At 45.0% G+C, this 25,027-nt stretch overlaps 1 protein-coding gene across 1 annotated transcript in view; it reads left to right on the forward strand.

Annotated features, from left to right (window-relative positions):
* Positions 1-25,027, forward strand: part of CUBN (cubilin) — a 1,372,460-nt gene that overhangs the window by 386,412 nt on the left and 961,021 nt on the right. The window contains exon 27 of the mRNA XM_086941783.1: positions 11,628-11,809. Within this exon, the coding sequence (XP_086797909.1) occupies positions 11,628-11,809 (182 nt within the window). The remainder of the gene's footprint in view (positions 1-11,627; positions 11,810-25,027) is intronic.

A 25,027-nucleotide genomic window follows, 5' to 3' on the forward strand; every position in this document is an offset into this window, starting at 1 on the left:
CCGCAAACTTACAGCCACTCAGATCTCCATTGCTGCAGTTAGTGCCCCCGCTCCAAAAAACCCGGGTGTCCCCCGTTCAGGGCATCCTTCACTCTCAGCAGGCCAGGGGGAAAAGGGGGAGGCCCAGCTCTCACCCCCAGTGACAAGCGCTGCCGTATTGTGTGAGGGCCGCCCAGAAAGGCCCACCATCAGTCCCTGCCAGGGGTGTATTTTCACTGAGCTCCCGATCAGCATCCCGTCCTGGCACCCACCTCCAAATCCAATAAGGGAGCACAATAGGAGAAGGGACTCCGGATTATTGCTGAATTCGGGGATCAGTGCATGGAGCTCTGCTATGGAGCATCTGCAATTTTCCCAGCCTTAGCCATGCTCCCTTCGTAATATTCTTTGTAAATGGACTTTGTGAAATTCACTTAAAATGAGTTTTCTCTTTTCTCTTCCTCACTTTAATTAATCTACCCTCGCCCCAAACGGTTGATGTACTGTACTCTGAAAAAATAAACGGACGTTGAGACATGTAGGATTCTCTCGGAGAGCAGAACATAAATTGGAAAGCCTCTGATTTCAAGACACAGTGCTGTGGCTGGATAAAATGTCGATTTTACATTGTACCACTACTTGCCTTTTCGGAAGAATACAGATAAACAAATTACATTTATTGTTATATCCGTAGAAACCTGCACAAAAATAGGATATTCCTGGAACAACAGAACAGATACATTCCTCATCCACCCGCACTAGCATGCAACTTTTCTGGGAAGAGTTCAGATTTACATTAGTGAATGTTTCCCTTAGGAGGAAAGAACTGAGAACTACTCCTAGGTTTGAATTCCACAGCAAAGTCTAGGCCTTGGATGAATACAGCCATCCCATGGGGCCGTAGTCTGTCTGCACTCTGAACTAAGTCCCCAAAATTATAACCATAACTTCTCCAGGGACCAAACAATGGTAAAATACCTATGCACTGTCACTGGCTCTTCTCTTGCTAGTCACTAGTGTAACACTTAACTGGTGACCAAGGTGACTAGCCCCTTGGCTAAAATCAAAATTGTATATACATATATTTTTTTTTGTTCTGTTTACATTTCTTAATTTTTGCTTGAAATGTGCTGCTGTGCGCAATTAATAATTAACAAAGGATACTTTTTTTATTTATATATAATATTATTTTATTTATTATATTATTTATGTATTTTTATTTATATTTAGTTTGATTGGAATCATGACTAACCGCTTTCCATTATTTCAGCTAGTTCTGGCCTCGTTTGTTTGGAAGCATCGCATTGAACAGTAAATTCCTGCCTTCAGCCAGTGCCTTGAGCACACAAGAGGCACAGAGTGCCACTTAGAGAGTTCAGTTGTGCCTCTTAAAGCTTCGGCTCCAGTTGAATAATGCAGGCATCTAAATGAACACGGGCTCTACCGGAAGTACCCATGTGTTCCTTCTTAAACTTATGATAAACACCTTAGGACCTATAATGTCTTTTACATAGACTGGATCCTTCCATTCTATAGTGGACTGGCCCTTTGGCTGAGGAGGATGCCCTTTCCCTTCTAGGTCATAAGTAAATCAGAGGTCTTTGTGCTATGTTGCATTTTTTCTTTTTAATAACCAGACATGTCGTGCCAGTAGCACAACTCAAGAGTACAGGAGGCAAACTAAACTCCTCTAGAAGAGAAAGGGACTGCTTCAACAAACTCTAGACAGTGTCATGGTAATTCACTAATAAAAATACATTCAAAATGCAAACATGTACTTGCATGAATTGATATCTGTCATTTAATAACATTTTGTTTAAACCTTCCTCTAACTATTCTTGACTGGATTTACCAACAAAATGTGAGAGCAGGGCCCTGTATTACCTTCAACTATTGACCTCCTAACACCAACAACACCATTAGAGTAAAAGAAAGACACTCCACCTCGAACCTTACTGTATAAATAAGACCACTGGACTTTCAGATTTCCAAGCAGCATGCTGTAATGGCGGACACCACTGATGAACACCAGTCTCATTGTAAGAACCTCTTCTATAACTCCAGGCTAAGTTATGGGTCTTAACCAAGCTCTAAGTCACTCTGATGAAATCACATCTCTGCCACTACATTTCTTTAACTTGCTCCAGTCTCTTTCTGTTGAGTCCAAATTCACAGTCTCTCCCCTGTGTACTCCCTTGATAGGGGGAAAAGAACCTTTGCCTGCCAGTGATTTTGTAAAAAGACCAAAGAATGTGTTAAAGGATCGATGTACATCCTTGATAAGGTGATAGTTACATTGGCCGCTTCTCTCCACCTACTCCAGATCAACCTAGCGTAGTTCCTATTCTGCTATGCTCATGACGTGCATTGCCTTTCGTTCCCAAGTGCCTTTGCCTTGACATTGCTTTTGAGATATAACTGCAGTTAACTATCATAATTCCCGAAATCAGTGTATTAGCTTCTTCTGTTCTTTACTTAAGTGGCTATGTGGAACTGCTTTGCTGCCCCCAGCTGCTGTCACGCTATCTCTGTGACCAGGAATCCCGCTATCTGCACCCTTCAGAATGACTGCACCTGCCCGCCAGTCTCCAGCTGCCCGGACGCTCGTAATACCACCAAGAGCGGGGGCGCCAGGAGGAGACCGGCGAGGGGCTTCACTGCAAGAACCAGAAGCCCTTGCAAGGTACAGCGACGTCACTGTGCGCCAGGCGGCGCTTTAAATTACCATCAAACCTATCGAGTGGGCGATCCCATGTGGAACTGCTTTGCTGCCCCCAGCTGCTGTCACGCTATCTCTGTGACCAGGAATCCCGCTATCTGCACCCTTCAGAACGACTGCACCTGCCCGCCAGTCTCCAGCTGCCCGGACGCTCGTAATACCACCAAGAGCGGGGGCGCCAGGAGGAGACCGGCGAGGGGCTTCACTGCAAGAACCAGAAGCCCTTGCAAGGTACAGCGACGTCACCGTGCGCCAGGCGGCGCTTTAAATTACCATCAAACCTATCGAGTGGGCGATCCCGTGTGGAACTGCTTTGCTGCCCCCAGCTGCTGTCACGCTATCTCTGTGACCAGGAATCCCGCTATCTGCACCCTTCAGAACGACTGCACCTGCCCGCCAGTCTCCAGCTGCCCGGACGCTCGTAATACCACCAAGAGCGGGGGCGCCAGGAGGAGACCGGCGAGGGGCTTCACTGCAAGAACCAGAAGCCCTTGCAAGGTACAGCGACGTCACCGTGCGCCAGGCGGCGCTTTAAATTACCATCAAACCTATCGAGTGGGCGATCCCGTGTGGAACTGCTTTGCTGCCCCCAGCTGCTGTCACGCTATCTCTGTGACCAGGAATCCCGCTATCTGCACCCTTCAGAACGACTGCACCTGCCCGCCAGTCTCCAGCTGCCCGGACGCTCGTAATACCACCAAGAGCGGGGGCGCCAGGAGGAGACCGGCGAGGGGCTTCACTGCAAGAACCAGAAGCCCTTGCAAGGTACAGCGACGTCACCGTGCGCCAGGCGGCGCTTTAAATTACCATCAAACCTATCGAGTGGGCGATCCCGTGTGGAACTGCTTTGCTGCCCCCAGCTGCTGTCACGCTATCTCTGTGACCAGGAATCCCGCTATCTGCACCCTTCAGAACGACTGCACCTGCCCGCCAGTCTCCAGCTGCCCGGACGCTCGTAATACCACCAAGAGCGGGGGCGCCAGGAGGAGACCGGCGAGGGGCTTCACTGCAAGAACCAGAAGCCCTTGCAAGGTACAGCGACGTCACCGTGCGCCAGGCGGCGCTTTAAATTACCATCAAACCTATCGAGTGGGCGATCCCGTGTGGAACTGCTTTGCTGCCCCCAGCTGCTGTCACGCTATCTCTGTGACCAGGAATCCCGCTATCTGCACCCTTCAGAACGACTGCACCTGCCCGCCAGTCTCCAGCTGCCCGGACGCTCGTAATACCACCAAGAGCGGGGGCGCCAGGAGGAGACCGGCGAGGGGCTTCACTGCAAGAACCAGAAGCCCTTGCAAGGTACAGCGACGTCACCGTGCGCCAGGCGGCGCTTTAAATTACCATCAAACCTATCGAGTGGGCGATCCCGTGTGGAACTGCTTTGCTGCCCCCAGCTGCTGTCACGCTATCTCTGTGACCAGGAATCCCGCTATCTGCACCCTTCAGAACGACTGCACCTGCCCGCCAGTCTCCAGCTGCCCGGACGCTCGTAATACCACCAAGAGCGGGGGCGCCAGGAGGAGACCGGCGAGGGGCTTCACTGCAAGAACCAGAAGCCCTTGCAAGGTACAGCGATGTCACCGTGCGCCAGGCGGCGCTTTAAATTACCATCAAACCCGTCTCGCGGGACGCGAGCGGGACGCTGGGCGAAGCCTGGGCCAAGGGTGGGCCCGTCCTAGCCCGTCACAGACCTGAGGAGACCGGACCGGCCGCACCCCCCTGACATCTGTAAGGTAAACTACTTGCGTAATATTACTAAATATTCCTACTGAGTGCATAACATTAACTCACGAAGCATAACGCAGTGGAAAGTCAGATACTCCATTCTACTTGGCCAACAGACACACTATGTCAACAAGAGGCTCAAGAAGCAAAACCTTAAAGAAAAATATGGTGACCACAGTTGGCCCCATTGAACAGTTTCTACATAAAGTAAATGAAACTATTGACCAAACAGTGCTAATGATTGACCGTCGTGTCTCTTTTGAACTCGATCAAGCACGACGTTCATCCATGGGTGTCTTGGCACATTCTCAAACTCCAAACGCTGCTTTACAGAATAAGTCAACCTCTGAGACAAATGTTGAAATACATGCACTACCTAACACAGTTGACCTCTCAGTAGCCTCGCAATTGTCCAATTCACAGTCCTCTCAGGACCTCGAACAGACTCCTGATATTTTTGCCATAATACAACCAACACAAACTGATTCAACACAAACGGAGCCAACACAATCTGACCCCAGAGGCATCAGGGAAGGAGCTATTCCCAAAACGCAGATCCCACCCGGATTATGCTCTTCGAGTTCATCAACTACAACTCTCATCATCCCTGACTCTGAACCATCCTCAAAGGTTTTAAACTTACAGAATCCTCTCAATATACATCACCCTAATAATTTTACGTCTGACGCACTCATAATTGAAGACCACCCGAACAGATCTAATACAAAACAATTTCGACAAGACAAGTCGGCTCAAAATCCAACAAAAACCACAAGTAATCTAAAGGCAGAATCTTTCCTACTGAAAGAAATATCGGGAATAATTAAACATCAGCTTCATCCCATACAAAAAAGCCTTGAAATAATAAAAAAGCAAATCGCTATATTGCTAGCCACAGTAAATACAACTTCCAACTCAAAGAAAAAAGACCCTCTAACCCTATCAGATCTCACCATTAATCCTAGCAAAACGAATGTCATCAATACTCAGAAACAGGGAGCGAACAATCCTGCTACTATTAAACCCACAAATAACACCAACACAAACACAAATATAAGCGAACGCAAAGGAACATTAAACAAACAAACTGTTCCCTCGAAACCCAAGCCTAACCAGGAAAAGGCAAAAACGACTACAGTCTCACAAAATGAACCACCTTCAAATCAGATTTCGGAAAAAATAGCACCAGCAACTACCCTCACTATTCCACCTGCATCAAATACTCCTCGACAAGATCTACCGCAGAGAACAAATACCAAATCAGAGCGAACAAATAAAAGATGGTCCAAAGTAGTAAATCTCCCGCCGGGAGCTGCACCCTTTGTTGCTATATTAACAGGAGTCCCAGAACTAAGTAAAGACACAGATGAACCTACCTGGTCCTTACTAAACAAAGCACGCTACTGGCTAAACATCAACAGGCCCAACCACCCAAACAACATCACTAGAATCACCACAGTCAGAAGGGTGTCTTGGATAGGTCACCAGCCAAAGACAATTCACGGTGACTGTATAATAGTTAACTTCGAAAATCCACGAGCAGTGGACTACGTCTGTTCGTGGGACAGCCCAGAAGAGAACGATGGTATTAATGTCAAACGCTTATCGTTCTTCTATCCTCGACAAACTAACCGTTACGAGGACCCTAGTTGGCCATCAAACTGGTCATGGAGCCAACCCGACCAAGGTCCAAGAAACTGGAATCATGGTGACAGAGGGCAGGGCAATCACCAAAGGTTCCAGCCGCAGGGAGAATGGGGATATGACCAGAGAGAACAAGGTGGTTGGAACAACTACGGAAGAAGGACGTACCAACATCAGCACAGGGAACCCTGGACCGGAATCCCAACCTTCAATCATTACAGCTGTTTGGACATGGTCGACTGACCACTATCACACCGTGCCACATCAAATTCTTTTCACAGTCTCAGACTTCAATTCTCCCCCTCACTAACCAAATCGAAGAGTAAGTCGTCTGACAAGGTTTACAGCCCGCAACAATACAAAAAAGATGATCCTACCTTAGAAATTACAACTCAAACTGAAAATAATCAGACCAACGATCGTCTCCATCAAAGTAAATCTGTCCTTAGACTGCAGCCCACGCTTCACTCCTCCACGGACATAGCAGTCGAGGAAATTTTGAACACAGATCATCCAAATTCGATCCTAGAAGTAGTACAACTTGATCTGCAGTCTCAACCCGCCATATCTAATACAGAAAATGGGAGGAAAATGCTATTCTGGAATTTGGCGGGTTTGGCAACCAAGTATCTAGAAAAAACCTTTTTAGATCTGGTTCACACAAATGACTTAGTCTGCCTCCAGGAGACATGGCTGAACGATCCAATTCATCTGGTGGGATTCAGAACCTACTTTTCCCAAGCAACAAAATCACTCTCTGGGAGAAGTAAAGGGGGCTTAATCACATACATTTCTAATCTTTGGCCTTGTCAGGACTTAACGTCAATAGTACTCCATCAGAACTATCAGATTATTGATATAAAGTTATCACAACAAGTCATCTATACCATAATAAATTTCTACAACAATATGACCCTGCTGGAATTTGCCAAAGCTCTAAGTGAAATTAGTGATGCAACAAGTGAATTAAAAATCAAACACGCCAAGGTCTCCCACTCCATAATTTGGGGCGGAGATTTCAATCTTCACATTTGTAGCAAAAGCGACGCCCCAACGTGTGGGATTACTGATGAACAAGACAACCCTATTACCCATTTTTCCCATACAGAGGAAGGAAACATCATGCAGGCTATTATGTCTGAGTTAGATATAGGGTTTGCAAATCTACTAATGACGCCAACCATTCAATTTAAACCAACGTTCCATGGAAGAGGCGCCCAGACATTAATCGATTTCATCCTAATCTCCATTAATAGTGCTACAAACATAAAGCATTTTGCAGTGGATAATAATGCACTTAGTGATCACCACCCACTCAGACTAATCTACTTAGAGCCTAACCATCACAAAATGCCAACTAAGGTTCACACTGACCTCTTACAACAAGAAAACCTCACATTAAACAGACTGAACGGCTTTACCCTCAAATGGGCCAACCTAGACCAAGTCTCTACCTGCACAAGTATAATCAAAAAATGCAGGACTCATATTGACAATTGTCTAAATCTTCAGGCCACTCCAACGGAAATTTTGACTAATTACAACGAGATAGTGAAAACCATCGGTACAGAACTAACTAAACCCAGGAAAAAAAACAACATTCTAAGAAAAGGATGGTTTAACACTCAGTGCACTAAAACCTACTCAGCATTAAAGAAAGCCTTAGCAATGAAAGATCGTAACAGAGAAGAGATTGTGCATTTAAGGAAAGCATATAAGTTCTCACTCAGGGAGAGAAAAATAGAGATACAGAGTAATCTCTGGGTCCAACTTTTAAATAGCAGTACACAAAAGGACAATGTAGCCTTCTGGAAAATTGTAAAATCGCCATTCTTAAATGGAAACAATGACGGTCCTTCGCTGGATGTTGCAATAAACGCTGAGGACTGGGTGCAACATTTCTCAGGGGTCTTCAGCAAGGATAAATCGGGAGACTCGGTCCCTACTTCCCAGCTCCTCCCTCCGGTGATTTACCCGATAGAAATTCACTTCACTATGAACGAAGTAACAAAAGCAATAACGTGTGCAAAAAATGGTAAAGCTCCAGGACCGGACTCAGTCCCAATGGACCTCTTCAAATCACTCCCTGATCTCTGGTCCCCTCTTTTAACCAAGGTCTTGAACGCAGCCAAAGAAATCAGCCTTCCAAACTCTTGGTCTACATCGATCCTGGTCCCCATATTTAAGAAAGGTAATAGAGACTCTCCAACTTGCTACCGCCCCATCTCCCTCCTGGATTCGGTCGGAAAGATGGCAGGGAGGATACTACTAGACCGTCTCCAGGAGTGGACATTAGAACATGGGGCATTATCAGATCTTCAGTACGGGTTTAGGTCAGGACTAAGCACAGTGGACCAAGTTTTGAACTTAACGCTACTGGCTGGAAAATACACCTTGGCAAAACAATCAACTCTACATATGGTCTACGTTGACCTTACGGCAGCGTTTGACTGTGTAGAACATTCAAAACTTTGGCAAATAATGCTGCAAATGGGGATCGAGCCTGCCATTATAGACTTCCTACGTGAGTTATACTCCGGAGCCACAGGAAAGGTCCGATATGGATTGGAGGGCCAACTCACAGACAGCTTTCCAGTAGAGAAGGGGGTCAGGCAAGGGTGTGTACTGGCCCCCTTCCTATTTACGCTCTATACTAATGGACTCGAAGCGGCTATGCTACAGGGCGTACAAGACATACCAGAAGTGGGTCGGCGACCGATCCCAGCATTGTTATATGCAGACGATGCGGTAATCCTCGCGCGAACCCCAATCCAGTTACAAAAAGCATTAAACAACTACTGTACTTTTATGGCAAGTCTCAATCTAAAAGTCAACATAAAAAAAACCTTCGTGATGCACGCCGGTACTAAAAGGAAAAAAGTAAAGTCAATACTTGTGGATAAAATCCCTCTTGAAAGAACTAAAACTTACTCATACCTCGGCATCCTCATTGACGAAGAGTTTAACTGGAAACAAGCAATCACTTCTCGCAAGCTGTCTCTTACAAGAACAATTGGTGCTTTAAAAGCATTCTCCCTCCGTCTAGGAAAAAACCTATAATGGAGATGTTAAAAATCTATAACGCAAAATGCATCAGCACGGCCATTTTCGGTGCAGGAGTTTGGGGAACAGCTAATGCTGAACAAATACAGAAAATTGAAAATCTCTTTTTAAAATTTCTTTTAGCAATCCCTAAAACTACAACTACTTTCGGCTGTCACCTGGAACTTGGACTGGACTACGTTTCAGATCTGATCAAGATTCAACCCATTATGCTGTGGCGCAGAATATGGGCAACAGATGAATGCCACCTTACAAGAGCAATCATCGAGGACTGTATGAAATTAGACTGTATGAACAAGATAAAGTGGCTAAACTACGTAAAATCCTTCCTCGCGGATATCGGCCTCGTGAGATTCTTTGAAGAACCACAGTCAGTAACGGACATAGCAAAGAAAGACTTAAAAATACTATGTCTGTCTCATCTAACTCAACTGCGATTGATGTCCGAAATAGGAAAGCCATCAGTTCAACACTGCCTTATGATACAACTGATTCCATCCATTCAACCGTACCTCCAGTATGACCTGACGCAATATGAAAAGTTTCTTCTCACCCGCTTCAGGTTTAATCTCTTTCATATCATGGTATCATTTCCAACACAGAATATATGGACCCCTAACAAGATACCGTGTCCATGTGACTCTATTTCAAGTCAGTCCACGATACATGTTCTCTTTTTTTGCAGATATTACACGCCATTTCGCAAAAGGTGGATTATACCCATTTTAAAAGTCATGAAGATCCGTAGATGCCGACCAGCGTACCTGGCGCTGCAGTTTTTGGAAAATCCCTTAGCAACGAAATCTGTCGCACACTACCTAAAACTATGCCTCGGGCATCGCACGAACTTATGAAAAACATAGAGCTGCATCAAATACGGACCTTAAAGACAGAATAATGCTCTCTGTGAGAGATTAATTTTTTAACGCATCCTGATTCTAATGTTATAAATAATTTGTTCTTCCTTTTATTGTGTATATTTGTACTTTTATGGCTTTCTCCACGAAAACCGAATAAAGTTCTTTTTGAATTTGAATTTGAAGTGGCTATTGAACGCTACTCATGTTTTTGTCTTCTGCCACTCAACTAACTGTGGTCACTGCACCTACTTCTTTAGGTTAAGATGTGGCATGTTTTTACCAGGAGCTACCAGCATATTTTCTGTGGCGTCTACAATCTCTCTAGAATACTACCACTTACAATAACTTGTGTGCAGTATATGCATATTTATGTAATTGTTTTAGTACTTCACTGTTACAATTGAAGTATATCTTCAAGGAGCATAACAAAAAAATAAAGACTAGAGGCTGTCTACACAGAGCATAACATTACAATATACAATAGAATGATTTACAGTAGAATCAATATAGCTATCCAGGTTTTTAATTCTACCTTAATAGGCAATGGATTTTATCAGTGTTTATTTGTCGTAAAAGTGGTTGTGAAAGTAGTTATATTATTCATCCATCATCTTCTCAATACACTTCGCACTTTCCTCTGTCAGTTTCTTCTTTAATGGTTCCTTCAGTACCAAAAACTGTTGGACTGGTGCAACATGAGACCCACATGCATGCCGAAACTATTGAAGGGCATCATGCGATCCTGCTTTACGCCCTCTTTTTAATTTACTTCTGTGTGCCCTCTGCTGAAGTTGCCTAATTTGTGCTTATGAGATTCAGGACTACCATACCAGTGATCGACAAATGTTGCTAAAAATAATTTTTTTATGCCATTCAGCTGCTGAGGGCTGTTAACTCAATGGTAGTGTGATGGGGTTTAATGCCTGCAAGGAGTTGTCACAGGATACACTTCCAACATATGTTCTTGGACTGAAAATACTAGCGGAAATGACCACCGATGTTACCAGTGTCATGAGAATGATAACTGAGGGGCTGGTGTGGTGGTTAACCACCTCTCTCTCTCTATTGAGACTTTCATCTTCTTAGCAACCATTTTATTCTTCAGTCCCATTCGTAAAATACCACGCATTAATCAGAATAACAATGAAAGAATTGCTATTTTCACACGTCAAAGTGGTAAACCAGTGAAGGAAAAGTCTTCAAATGCGATGCAGTATTTTCCGAACAAGAGAAAAACACTCTAACTCCTTCTCAAATTATCCACTAATTATCAAGCCAAGATGGGCAAATAAGAACAATATTTAAATGTGGGATTTTAAATCATTTGCAGGGCACCATGCAAATTCTGCCAAAAGCATAATCTTAAGTGGGTTTTATTTCGGCCTCGTTGTTTTTGCCCAGTTTTATTAAAAAATGAATTACTCACAAGTGTTTATCGTGCTGGCTGTTAAAACAACATTGATAAAACCCAGAATCATCTTCTGTCTTTTGTAGCAGCAATGCACACTGACATTCTGTCGCAGAACAACGATTTTCAAGATATGCTACAAAAGAGTGTTCAATAAACTGTGATTATTATTTGTTTGCAGAAAGAGTGTTTAATAGATAAAACATAATTTACTTTGTCCTTCTTTTAGTTTGTCAAGGGATACTCATCGCCAATCAGAGCCAAGGCCTCCTGGAAAGCCCGAATTTTCCACATGTTTACCCCCATAACGCCCACTGCAACTGGACGATCCAGGCAACATCTGGAAACACCATCAACTACACTTTCTCAGCATTTAATTTGGAATCCAACTGTGCATATGACTACGTAAAGGTATCCACTCTAAATTTCTCAAGTAATATTTCATAAAAATAAAATTGCTATAACTTCTTAGAATGTTTCACCCATTTGACACATTTAAATTTTTATCGATTGTCTCATATTATAGTTTTATATTTTTTAAATCTATATTTGACTGTAAATAAGCATGAATTTGATTCTCTCATCTAAGTTTTAAGTTATCTCATAACAGTGTTCCAGAAAGCTTATTTTCTGTAGTATGCAACATTGATCTAGATGCATTAAATGTGTGATAGGTTTATGGGAAGATTACATTAATCAAATCTTAAATATTTAACAAACAAACATTTTCACATGTTACATTTATTATCAAACATTTGCATATTAAGTATTCTCTAATGCACAAATGTATTCAGGAATGCCAGAGAAATCTGTTCTTGTATCAAAGCATGCACATTTTTGATTGCGTACACTTCTAGATCCAGCAAATATTTTCACCAGTGCTTGAACTTCACATAGAGGGCCCTATTCTCAACGGTAAGTTTGAATGTGTAGAACTCTTCACATGGAAGTCTACAACTACACTTGCAACCAGGTGTAGATTTCCTCATTGATGGCGTTCACCACTTCCAACTGAGGTCTACACCTAGATTCAGATTTAGGAATTTCCGTCCTCTCTGTGAAGTGGGGAGGGAAACTCCTATGTATGAAACACTGCTATTAGTGACTTTCTGCCTGTTTGTGGAGATTTCCAGCCAACAGGGCAGAGATCTCCCGATGGGAAGTAATATGGGATTTTAAGAATGTTAAGTTTGAATGAATATAAAAATTCCATTCCTGGCATTGGACACAGTAAACGCCCGTGACCCCCACATTACTGAGAATGAATGGGTTAGCCATTTCGAGGATATGTTCCAGTGCCCACCCTTTCAGAGGGCCTTTAGTGGATCAGGAGTGGGGAAACCTGTTTTGTTTGTTTTAGAGGGGGAAGTTCGATCGGGTAACATTGGGTTGTCTCGTAATAAGGCCCGGTGACCAGATCGGATTCACTGACCTCTACATCTCCAATTTGGAGCTGTGGGCCCCTGTCCTCACCACAGTCATCAATGCGGCTGTCCTCCGGTTTCTTGGGCCACCTCTACTATTGTTCCTGTTTTTAAAAAAGTGAATAGAGACAGTACGCACTCTTATATGCCAATCTCCCTGTTGAACTCAGTGGTCTATAAGGTCGGATACATTTTACTGGACAGGTTATCCAGCTGGGTAGTAGACAATAACATTGACAGATGTTCAGTATGGTTTTATTCCTGGTCAATCGACCATGGACCAATGCCTGAACCTGTTCATGATTCTTAATATGTATACAGTTGCCCGTCCTTGTACTATTTACCTCACCTTTAAGGACCTGTCCTCTGTGTTTGATCGTGTGAATAGATGCAAGCTGTGTTATGTTATGTTATGTTATGTTATGTTAGTATGAATTTGTAGAGCGCACGTTCACCCCAGGGTTTCTTGGCGCTGTGTGCCTCTGGGGATCCCGTCCTGGCTTTCCCTGTGAGATGGTCCCTATTGGGCATCCCCAAGGTGAAGCCAGGCATCCCCGGCAGCGAGGGGGCCGTTGTGGAGATTAAGCAAGCTATTGCCCAGAGTTGCAGCGTGGGACCCATGGTTAGAGAGGCACAGAGGCGAGATTTATCGAGCCCGCTGACATTGGTTCCGTACCCTGCCGCGTCGGGAATTGAACCCTGGTCCCGGGCCGACCTCTGCTTCTGGGTCTGCCGCCTCTAACCGGTGAGCCACACTTCTCCTGTGGCAAACCTTGCTATCTAACCGGGTGGACAGGGACAGCGTTCTCTTTCTACAAGATCTCCGTTGAGATACAAAGGCAGAGGTTAGATACCCTAAAGATTTTAAGGTAACTCGACAATTCCCTAAACAGACAGGGGTCCAAGAGGGCTTAATTTTGGCCCCTTTTCTGTTTAATTTACATATGAACAACTTAGAAAAGGTACTACTGGAGACCAAAGTGGATCAACCTCAGTGGGACGGCGGGTCTTCCTGTTCTTTAGTACGCAGATGATGCCCTCTTGATGGCCAGAACAGAGAGGGGCTTGCAAACATTGCTTAACTCCTTTGATCAATTTATGGAAGAGCAGGAACTGTTAGTCAACAACTCAAAATCTTATGTGATGCAAATAGGTTCTCTTTCGAATGGGCCCTCTACTTTCAAGGTCGGGTCTATCCTGGTGCCTAGGACGTGTGTTTTCTCCTATCTGGGGATCCTGCAGCATGCCAAGATGAATTAGGGGCCCTTACAAACCCATAAGAAATATGACCTTACTCGAGCGAATGTAGCCGTTTTGAATTTCGCCTTGAATTTAGGCAAATGACCAGTTGGGGCAATATTACAGCTCTATAGGGCAAAGTGCATAACAAAAGTGCTGTAGGGCAGCCACGGCCCGTGGAGGGAGTTTCGGTGGGGCGGGGGAGGGGCAGGGTGGGGGGGTGCTAAAAACAGGAGTATGGATAATTGAAGGTAAGTAAACAATTTAATTAATTAAACGAATTTCGTAGCGCACCCTGCATCGCAAAATACAATGCAGGGTGCGCTGCGAAATTCATTTTCGCTACCCTACGGTAGTGAAATCTGGGGCTATATTGCCCGTGATGACCTTCAAATTGGGAAAAATGCCTTTTTGAGATGGCTGCTAGCTGTACCTCAGGGTATCTCCCACTCTATTGAACATGACAAGCTTGACATGGCCTATCTCACTGATCTGTTGGATTTTCGCCCTCTTTCATTATAGTTAAAAATCTGGCAAGCAAGGGGACTTTCATTAAATAACTCGATCTTAAAGTCTGTATAGCCCTTGATCATGCCTCCCATATTATGTGGCTCAAATACATCAGGGTGTGCTTTGTGAATCTGGGGAGAGCAGACCTTTTTTTTAACCAGGGATCGAGCAACAAGCAGGACCTGGTCAGTATCAAGGAAGCCTTTTTTAGACAGAGGTTAGCTGCCAGGGAAGATAAGGAGCTATTGAAGACCAGTGTACATTGTTTTATCATATTAAGAACTACGCAGAAAAGTATTCAACCTTACCTATTAGGGTTTGTGAATTCTTACAATCACTTATTGACCAGGACTAGTTTGACCATTTCTATCTCCTTCTCAGCCACTGAAGGGGCAGAGCAAGGGATAGAGGCTGTCACCCTGTGGCTGAGATGGTAGGTTTCCACAAGACACACTTAATTTTTTGGTGTTGAGCAGCTTTTATGACCTACCCAGGAAGTCCTTTATCATCTCAATTTTGAAAAAGGCTAATTTTAGGCAAGGGCGCCTGCTTACATTTTATATTAATGCCGACAGGCAGTACTGTATTTTATGTGCTTAGCTTTTTTAAATCTGCAGTCAGGCTTAGATCTAGTTGTGATTAATTCAAACATTTTTAACACTCTATCTGTGGCATGATGCACTTTATAATGTTTGCACACTTTAACCGTTCATTAATCGTGTATCCCGGCTGAGATGAGTTGTTTTTTAAGCAATTTTTCCTTATCTGGTTTTGTGTATGTGAGATCCTGGTGCTCCTTGTATCTTGTTTTCTATACAAAGTCTTAGGTATCATTTTAATTGGCATTATTTATCCAAGGAAATTCTTATTTGTATTCAATGTGTGCGCTTTTATGGTTTTTGTGCAAGAATACGAATAAAGACCACTGACTGAATATAAAAATAACAACTATTTATTTTCAATTAAAAATATTAAAATCAATCAATCAATCAATATTGGCATTTGCATAGCGCACTACTCACCCGGAGGGTTTCAAGGCGCTTGGGGGAAGGGGGGTCTGCTATTGCTCGAACAGCCAGGTCTTGAGTTGTCTCCTGAAGGCGAGATGGTCCTGGGTCAGCCGGAGGTGGGTGGGTAGGGAGTTCCATGTCTTGGCCGCCAGGCAGTAGAAGGATCTTCCTCCGGCGGTGGCTCTTCGGATGCGTGGTACGGCGGCGAGGGCGAGGCTTGTCGAACGTAGCTTTCCCAACTACTGTTCATCTAAGACTACCACAATAATAATGGACAACACACCTGTGCAAAAACTTACCATCCTAACAAATGTTAAATTAATTAACTTTTTCATGTTTGCATTTTTAAAAAAATATTTTTTTAATAACAAAATTAAATATTACATTTTTCCTCCCTCATCCCTGACAATATAATTTATGTTGCATGGTCAGAATCTTGGGTACAAGTTATGTATTATTTTATTTCAGATTTTTTTTTTAGTCATTTAAAATATATTTTAATTAAATATTGTTGCATATTGTGAAAATAACATTTACTAATTCTACATTTAAATATCAAACCATTTGATAACATTAAAACAACTTTAAAACTAATATAAATAAAGTTTACATTAAAATGTGATTTAGTTTAATTTATTTTTTAGGTTTCGCTATGCGTTAGTGTCATTGATTTCTATGGAACTATGTTGCAGTTCCAGTGGGTGGCCTTATGAGGTTCTTCCCCTACTCCAAGGCTTGGCTGGAGTAAATTTCATCTAATTTTGCCAGTAGTGCTACTGTACTAGAGTTAAATGTATCTTTTATTAATTTTATTTTTCTTACACTTATGTGAGTGTAAGTTTTGTACTATTACATCCCTCTTCAAACTTTCTTTAAATTTCCCTTAACCTCACCCAGTTTGGAGTAAATATTTCCAGTTTTAACAAAACTCCCCATGTTCTCTTCCTTAGTCACTACTAAAGCCTACAATTAAGTTTACTGAGATCTCCACCACTGGAGATTGGGTGTGGGGAGGGGGAGAACGCTTTACAAAAGATATATTAGAGAAAGAGATAGAGATCATTGGCTGGAGCTCTTTGAATTTCCTTTTCAAGCATGTAAAGTAGTCCTAATTTACATGCTGTAAAATAGATTTTTTGACTAGGTCGCAGAATTAAAAATGCTGTGGAGGATTTGTGTACTTAGCGCCGTTAACAATTCACAACCATTACTGAGTCATTTGTGACAAACATTTCTCTTTTCAACTCTTCTTTTAAAATATCTTTGACTTTCCTGCAATCTGATTGCATGTAATGAAGAATTCCTATATAATTTTGTTTTACTAAACTAGCAGGTATCATACACCTGTAAATCTACCTTATGTAATTTTTCCTTGGGTACATTATTTAAAGTAATTCATTTTTAAATAAATCATATTTAGAATTGATCTATAAAGTTGATAGATCTGGGGAGGGGGGGGTTTGTCTCCAATGGCATCATATTTACTTGAAGATCCGATTCAAAAACCTACACCCAGTATAAGATCCTCCTCCTCAATTAAACTAGGACAGCCAGTACTCAAACACAGGACTGCCACCAGCCCAGGGGGCTTCACAATCAGTTTCAATTCCAAAAAGGAATCTAGCACTAGAACTGTGATAAAGTGCTGGGACCCCAGAAGCAACTCTCAGTTGCACCATTGACCCTAATCCACAAAGGCCAAGAAAGAGGCAGAATGTACTGGGGCTATTGAGGACCATAAGACATGAAAGGACAAGTCACTGTGGTCCCAGAACTAGGAATGTGGCAGGTAACCAGGACTCCCAGAGACAGCCCCTTAGAAAAACTGGAGCCTACTGTTATGTGGGAAACTAGGATCCTAGTGAAACTTTCCAGATTCATGCCCATATATAGGTATAATTCACCCGAACCTTATATAGGTATAAGGAATCATTACCTTATTTAGTCTTAACCTGTGCAGCCCAAATACGGCATGGCTATTTCCACTAAACTCTGAGAATCCACAACGATTTCTTGGAAAAACCAGCCTTCAGCAGTCAGGTACCTCCCCCTGCTTGAATACTAATTTATCCAAGAACTCCTGGAGTTTTCAAAGAACTGAGACACTAGTGACGATATTATGTCCAATCTTACGTCAAACTCGGCACCTTCAAAATATAAATATGCCTACATTTGCCCAGTCAAATACACGGTGGTTTAGGAGCAAATCGACGAACTACTTGCCCGACGCCCTGCTGCTGCAAGTGCCGAAGGAAGCCGACCCTCCAACTGACGCACTGTGAAGACGCTGTCTTTTCTCTTGCCGAGAAATCCAGCTCCGGTGTTTCCAGGCTACCCTTGCGGGTTGCTGGGAGATCGAGTCCAGAGAGAGAGATACAAGACCTCTATCATTCTAAAACCAAGGTACGGAGCTGATTAGACCCTTAGAGAATTCTTGGAACAGATTCTTGGCAAAAAATTACTAGAATTAAACTACACCACACTTACTCCTCCCTCGTACTAGACTTAGGTTAGGTACACCGTGGTAGGCGTATTATAGAAGCACCAGTTGAGTACCTTTAGTCATTATTTTATCACTGTATGTATTTTATGCATTTTATGTATTCTATGTTTATGGCTTAGAAACCATATCATGCTTTTACAGTACTATTTTGTAATACTATTCGTATTGTATGCCTCGTACTTCTTAACTAGCATTTTAATTGTAGAAGTGCATTTCTTATGCTTAAGAAATAAGACTGTTCAATAAATACTTTTATTGAAAACTCCGTCTCTCTATTTCTAAAGCAACTCTGGTGAAATGAAGCATGCACGAATGACTGAAGAAATAGCCGTCTATTGTTTCGGCGACTCTAGAGATACGTTTCCTTCTGGGGAAACAAAGTTGTCATGTTATATGGTTGTCAGAGACTAATCCTTTCTTGTTTATTCAAGAAAGTTTCTAGTGACCTCTGAGCTAACTGGCACTCACAATTAAGTCTAATATATACGATAGAGACCTAGTCGACTTTAGTCCTACGTCTAAACTATAGTATATGTTATTCCAATGAGCAGAGCCTATTGGGAATATAGGAACTACACCACACTACCAGGAATGATAACAGAACCAGGGCCAAACTGGTTGGAGGGGAGGGGCCGTGGGGGCGGTTTTGTCACTGTGGGCCAGCTTGCAATATCGGTCCCCTGTAATAAATGCAAGAGCGGTGCTCTTTTACTAGTACACCCCAAACTCATCCCACCCCCCTTTCCGGTTGAGCAGCAATCTGCCAGGGCTGCTTGCTGTTCCCAGTCCGTCCCTTGATAGAACCCCCTATAATGTGACACTGATGGCCAGAACATAATAATCACCCAAGTACTGTATTGTAGTTGATAAATGAGGGTTGGTCCTACTCTGTCCATCGGTTTGCAGTATACCAAAATAGGAGTTGCAAGACCATGTATGCGTTCAGAATTCAATGCTAATGGCAACTTAAATAAAGTTTTCCCAAAAATGTGCAGGTATGCCCCACTATGAGACAAAATGGAACCAAGGGGCCTTTAACTCTTCTGAATATGAAACAATCAATTCTAAGGGGCTCATTAGGATGACGGAAGGACTTTGTCCGCCCGCCATCCTGTCGGAATTCGGGACCGCCCACCATTAGGGTGGGGGTCCCGTGGGGGGTATTAGGATGTGCCCGCCACAGTGGCGGGCACATCCTGCATTTATAGCATTGTGGCGGGCGGTGCTCTCTGCACCGCCCGCCACAATGCTATAAATGCATTTGCATAAACAAAGCGGCAGGCACCGCACAGTGCCTGCAGCTTTGTTTATGCAAATTAAGGGGGGTACCACAGGTACCCCCCCGTGTGCATCCCCCACCTCTCCTTCACTCCGGGGACCCGCAGGGGGCCCCCAGAGTGAAGACCGCATGCCTCCATGCCGCCACGGAAAGGCATCTCCCAAAGCCCATCATAATATGGCGTGCGGTATCTATTAGACACCGCCACCATATTAATCCTTTTCCACCCCGGCCGCAAGGCGACCGGGGCAGAAAAGCGGCGGACGTTCTTTCCGCCCGCCGAGGTCCCCCCACCATACTAATATGGCGGGTGGAATTCCAATGTGGATGTCGGGCGGATTGCCCCCGCCAGGCTGGCGGTAGCCACCTCCAGCTTGGCGGGGGCAATCCGCCCGACATCCTAATGGGCCCCTAACAGTCGAACAGAATCTGACTTAATGTAAAACGGGCCATGCTTAAATTACTAATGCCGTGCTTATGTCCTCTAGGCGTTAATAGGCAATGTAATAAAAACAAGCAAACTGAAAAAAGGACATATATGAAAGAGGCGAGGGCTCATTAACACTCACATGGTGATAATATTTCAGGAACTGTCTATGCTATATTTTGAAAGGCAGAAATAAAAACAAGCAAGCTCTTCCTAAGGGAAGTATTTTAAAAAAATGTCTGTGTGCCATTAATGAAATTTGAATAAATAAAGGCAGTCTTTGAAAACCCTGAAGGCTGTACTGCAAAACATCAGCACACAGCCTCACGACTGGCATCCAAACATTCTTACAAGGGATTCAGTAACATTAGGAGATGCCAAAGGATGCTCATTCGAACTCACATCATTTCTTCGTTTGATGGTGAGTCCATGTTAAAACCCATCTAACTGGCGTGGGTCACAACTTTTATTTTAAAAAAAGCCACTTCTGTAACCCCTGGTAATTCCTTTCCATAACAGTCTACTATGCATTTTCTGACAATTGTACTAGAAAACCTGCCAAAATACAAATAAATAAATGAGACAAATTCTAGATGATTGACATGGCAGGTGTCTGTCTCATCTTTGTTCTACATCGCTCTTCTTGATATTTAAGTACAATTTTAGCTATAATTGCTGGTGAGAAACCGTTCTGTTCCGTTCAGACCTATGAAATGTTAAATGTCGTATACTTGTAATGCACACAGCTGCCCCAGCAAAGGGGCGTCTCGGAGCTGTATACCGCTGGGGAACCCATCCTGGCTTTCCCTGTGAGATGGTCCCTCCTGGGCATCTCCAAGGTGAAGACAAGCATCCCCGGCGCTGATGGGGCCGTTAGTAGAGATTAAGCAAGCTATTGCCCAGAGTTGCTGAGTGGGACCCATGGTTGGAGTAGGCACGAGGCAGGAATTATCGAGTCTGCTGACCATGGCCCAAGACCCTGCCGCGTCGGGAATCGAACCCTGGTCCCGGGCCAACCTCTGCTTCCGGGTCTGCCGCCTCTAACCAGTAACATCATGCACTTCAGAGTAGGTATTCCTTTCTAACAATGTTGTGTTCCACTGTGAAATGGCTTACGTTGCTTCATGCGCCAAAATCGTACTCCACCCCAGGTAAGGTGTAACTAGGAGAAATATCTTTATTTCTCCTCGTTTTTTCCTCTTTCTACATGGGCTGCATTCTGCAGCACACTTAGTAAATGGAAAACGCGTCTCTGGATTGTATGCGTGCAGGAAGGCGCTCCTTCATGCACAAAAACAATCCTGCATACAATGGAGGCATGCTTGCACGATCGTGCAACAGTGTCTGTGTTGGCGCAAGGCTGCCAAAAGGGCGCCAGCGCAGGGGAAAGAACAGGAATGTGCCATGTTGGATACATACGGCGCATTCCTGCCCTTTCCCAGGGACGCAGGGACGCGCAGCCTGCTGACTTGCTGCACTACCCTGCTCTATTAATTTCATAGATATGCTCCTATGTGTGAAGCAACGTTCAGTAACCCACACTACAACCAAAAAGAATTGACACCAGCTGAAAAGCGTGAACCCCAGAGCACACCACAGCAATCTATTCAACACTTGGATCACCTTTCACGAGACCACAAAAGGCACGTGGCCAATAAGAGGATACAAGCAATTGCTAAATGTTTCTCCTTGCATTACATCCATTGACATGAAAGTGTTTTTTGTGACTTTTTTTGCAGTACTTCTGGTTTACTCCTGGAATTCCAGCAGTAAGTCAAAAGTACTGAAAGAGTAAACCACACCTATTTGAAGGAAAAGCGTTGTGAACGGGGCCCGGATGATTGCCTTTGTAGGGTTTATTGAGCTGCAAGGTAGGGAAACTTGTTAGTCACTTTAATACACCATGGTAAGCACAGCATGTGTGGAGACATTTGCAACAAATTTAGCATTTCTGAATTGACTATACGCACGTAGAAATGCTGCAGCTGGAGTCTTGAACAGAATCATTTTTTTGCAGCATTTCCTGACGATATTTTTTTAGAGAACAAAACAGGCTGGCAGAGGAAGTTGACTCACCACTGCTAAGCTAACAGGAAGTCTGACAGCGTACTGAGGTCTTGCAGTACATTGTTCGGATACTAAGCGGTTTACACCCCAGCAGACCGAGTCAAATGCGCTGTTCCTACGGTCCCTTTTGAATGAGCACGCGCATCCAGCTGTTCCGCCTTGCCCTTCCCCCGCCCCACTTGCTTTTACCAGTTCCGTACTCCCGTTCAAGAACAATCTTCAATTCATTGCGTTTTATTCAACATCTGGTTTTCATCAGCAGGACCCGCGGCCATGACTCACATCCTGCCGGAGATAGCTGGCCGAGATGCTTGTCCAGGCGGGCGGTTGATATGCTTTTTTGTGAAGTACAAACTCGCGTTCGAAAGCGCTGGCCGATTTCACAGAGCAATTTGCATGAATAAATCTCATTTACACAAGCTAATGGCTTCATTTACATGAGGCGTGAACACCCAAGCGTTGACCAGATCCTCATAAATCATTTTACTCATAAACCAGGTTACCTCACAATTGCATACTTTGTGAATAACAAAATCCTCGCTGGCCTCTTCCCACACTAGAAGTGGTCTTACAGAAAGGAGTACATCCCACTCCAGGGTGAGAAGGACGCCACTTCCTCCTTAACCCATGAGAAACACTGGTTAGGGTAAAGGGGAGGTTTTTTTCTTTTTCAGCACTGAGAAAAAATTAAAGAAAAATAGTATTTCACCATGGTAACTCTTCAACACATAGTGTCAATATCGGCCCACTCACTAGCCCGCTCCCAGCAACATGCATGTCGCAGAAATGAACAGACAAGACAACTTGTTGTTGGGAAAAAGTAGCTGCAGGTTTATTAGCATATACACATGCCAACATGGTGGGTTATCTTACAGACGATCCAAAGGCAAGCCGCCCCTCGCGACCTACCACCTGATGGGCCAGTTTGCAACGTGGTCGTAGCCAAACGTTGCTTAGCGGTTATGGGAGGAGATAGCCCCTCCCATTATCCGGTGAACCATTGGTCCACCCTCTTGCTCACGCCCCCCCCCTACGAGGGGCGGAGCGTTCAAGCAACCCCCGGTTGTACAGGTTTCCAACCGCCCGTAGGATAGCGGGGCGCCGTCGCACCCCCAGGGTCCACCGCACAGACTACCTGGGGATATTAGGCCTCAGCATCCTTTGTGCTCCTGAAGAGGGTACTCCCGGGTACCTTTCCGCCTCTGGATCGCCCTGTAACTCCGCCTGCAACACAAATGAGACAAGATTAGAAAACATTATCCCCCCACCCTGAGAACGCCGGGTATGTGGTAGGGAGGGAAACGGCGTCAGGGTGAGGGGACGGCGGCCAAAGAGGCCGCTAGGTGGGCGGGGGAGGAATATATACTCTCCACCGCCCCTAACAGGCCGGATGTGACGCTCGGGACCCTCCGAGCCTAAAAGAGCTGGTCTGCCCCCGTGTGCCATCTTGTGACACTATGGGGGCCGCTCTCTTATGTGTGTCCCCTGCGGGGACGTGTCGGACGGCCCATCTAGTGTCAATATCGGCCCACTCACTAGCCCGCTCCCAGCAACATGCATGTCGCAGAAATAAACAGACAAGACAACTTGTTGTTGGGAAAAAGTAGCTGCAGGTTTATTAGCATATACACATGCCAACATGGTGGATTATCTTACAGACGATCCAAAGGCAAGCCGCCCCTCGCGACCTACCACCTGATGGGCCAGTTTGCAACGTGGTCGTAGCCAAACGTTGCTTAGCGGTTTTGGGAGGAGATAGCCCCTCCCATTATCCGGTGAACCATTGGTCCACCCTCTTGCTCACGCCCCCCCCCCCTTACGAGGGGCGGAGCGTTCAAGCAACCCCCGGTTGTACAGGTTTCCAACCGCCCGTAGGATAGCGGGGCGCCGTCGCACCCCCAGGGTCCACCGCACAGACTACCTGGGGATATTAGGCCTCAGCATCCTTTGTGCTCCTGAAGAGGGTACTCCCGGGTACCTTTCCGCCTCTGGATCGCCCTGTAACTCCGCCACAGCCCTGGGTGTGGCGACCGTCGCAGCCAGGGCCCCCCACCAAGGCCGGCATTCCTCCTAGCTGTTCCTTCTTGTTATTACTAGGGTCTCTTCCCTATTCAGAAAAAAAAACAACAGGTCCATGCCAACGTGGACCGCTGACCCAAGAGTCCAGCAACACCAAGGGAGTTTGGCTTGTAGCACACCTGTAAAAGGCCAAATTTCTGCTCAAAATATTTACGCATGGCGCAGCACACCGCATGCGAGCCAGCTGCCGCACTGTCCCAGACAGGGCGTCATGCCACGGGAGCTCGGTATAGGAAATCGGACCACAGAGCTCACCTGTTACCAACGTGTGGCCAATACCCCTTGTGTTCTACCTCTAGGGGCATGCTAGCCCCAGAGCCCAGCCAAATAAACAATCCTTCTCCATAGCTCCCCGGCGACACAGCATGGTGTCACAACAAGGTGGAGGGAAAGAGAGTGTGTTGCCCGTGGATGGTACTGAAAACCTCCATGAAGGGACAACTGGTGCGGTCTACCCTGCTTGCTGACCCTAAGATCGGACACAGAATCCCGGTCCCTGTTAACTACCTGTGTGAGCCTTGATACTTCCACCGGGACGGTGTCGGGCCACCAAGTATTGTGTCTCTGCCCCTTTAATTATACACAGCCCAGGACTTCCTGCGTATTGGCTCCAGCGCCTCCCCTGACTAGCGCCTTGCCTATAGAGATGGCGACATGTCTGACACCTGCAAATTGCCTGTCCCCCACTGGTGGCGAGACCACCGTAAGATTGTAGTAGTCGTTCTATCAGGTGCCATAGAACACTGCAGTGACCAGCGCAGTCCCTAGTAAAGGACCTAGTTGCGCGCACAAGGTGTCACGGCCAGCAAAAAGGGGGGATTGAGCGCGTAGAGTCCTGATCGTGATACACTGCAAGGCTTTGCAACGAGTAAACCTATGCTGCTTACTGAACAAGCGCCTGGTCACAGGAACCTGGACCCTGCTAACCACTTGAGCCCCTTTTATATACACCAGGGTGGAGTCGAATAAAGATAGAGTGTCACAAGGTTCCCAATTTGTGGGTAGGAGTATCCGCTGGAACCCGTCTGAGAAAGTGTAAATACCGTTACACACCTCAGTCCAAAACACCCTTGCCTGATCTTCAGAGGCCC

The sequence above is a fragment of the Lissotriton vulgaris genome, chromosome 10 (genome assembly GCF_964263255.1).
Source record: "Lissotriton vulgaris chromosome 10, aLisVul1.2, whole genome shotgun sequence".
NCBI lineage: Eukaryota > Metazoa > Chordata > Amphibia > Caudata > Salamandridae > Lissotriton > Lissotriton vulgaris.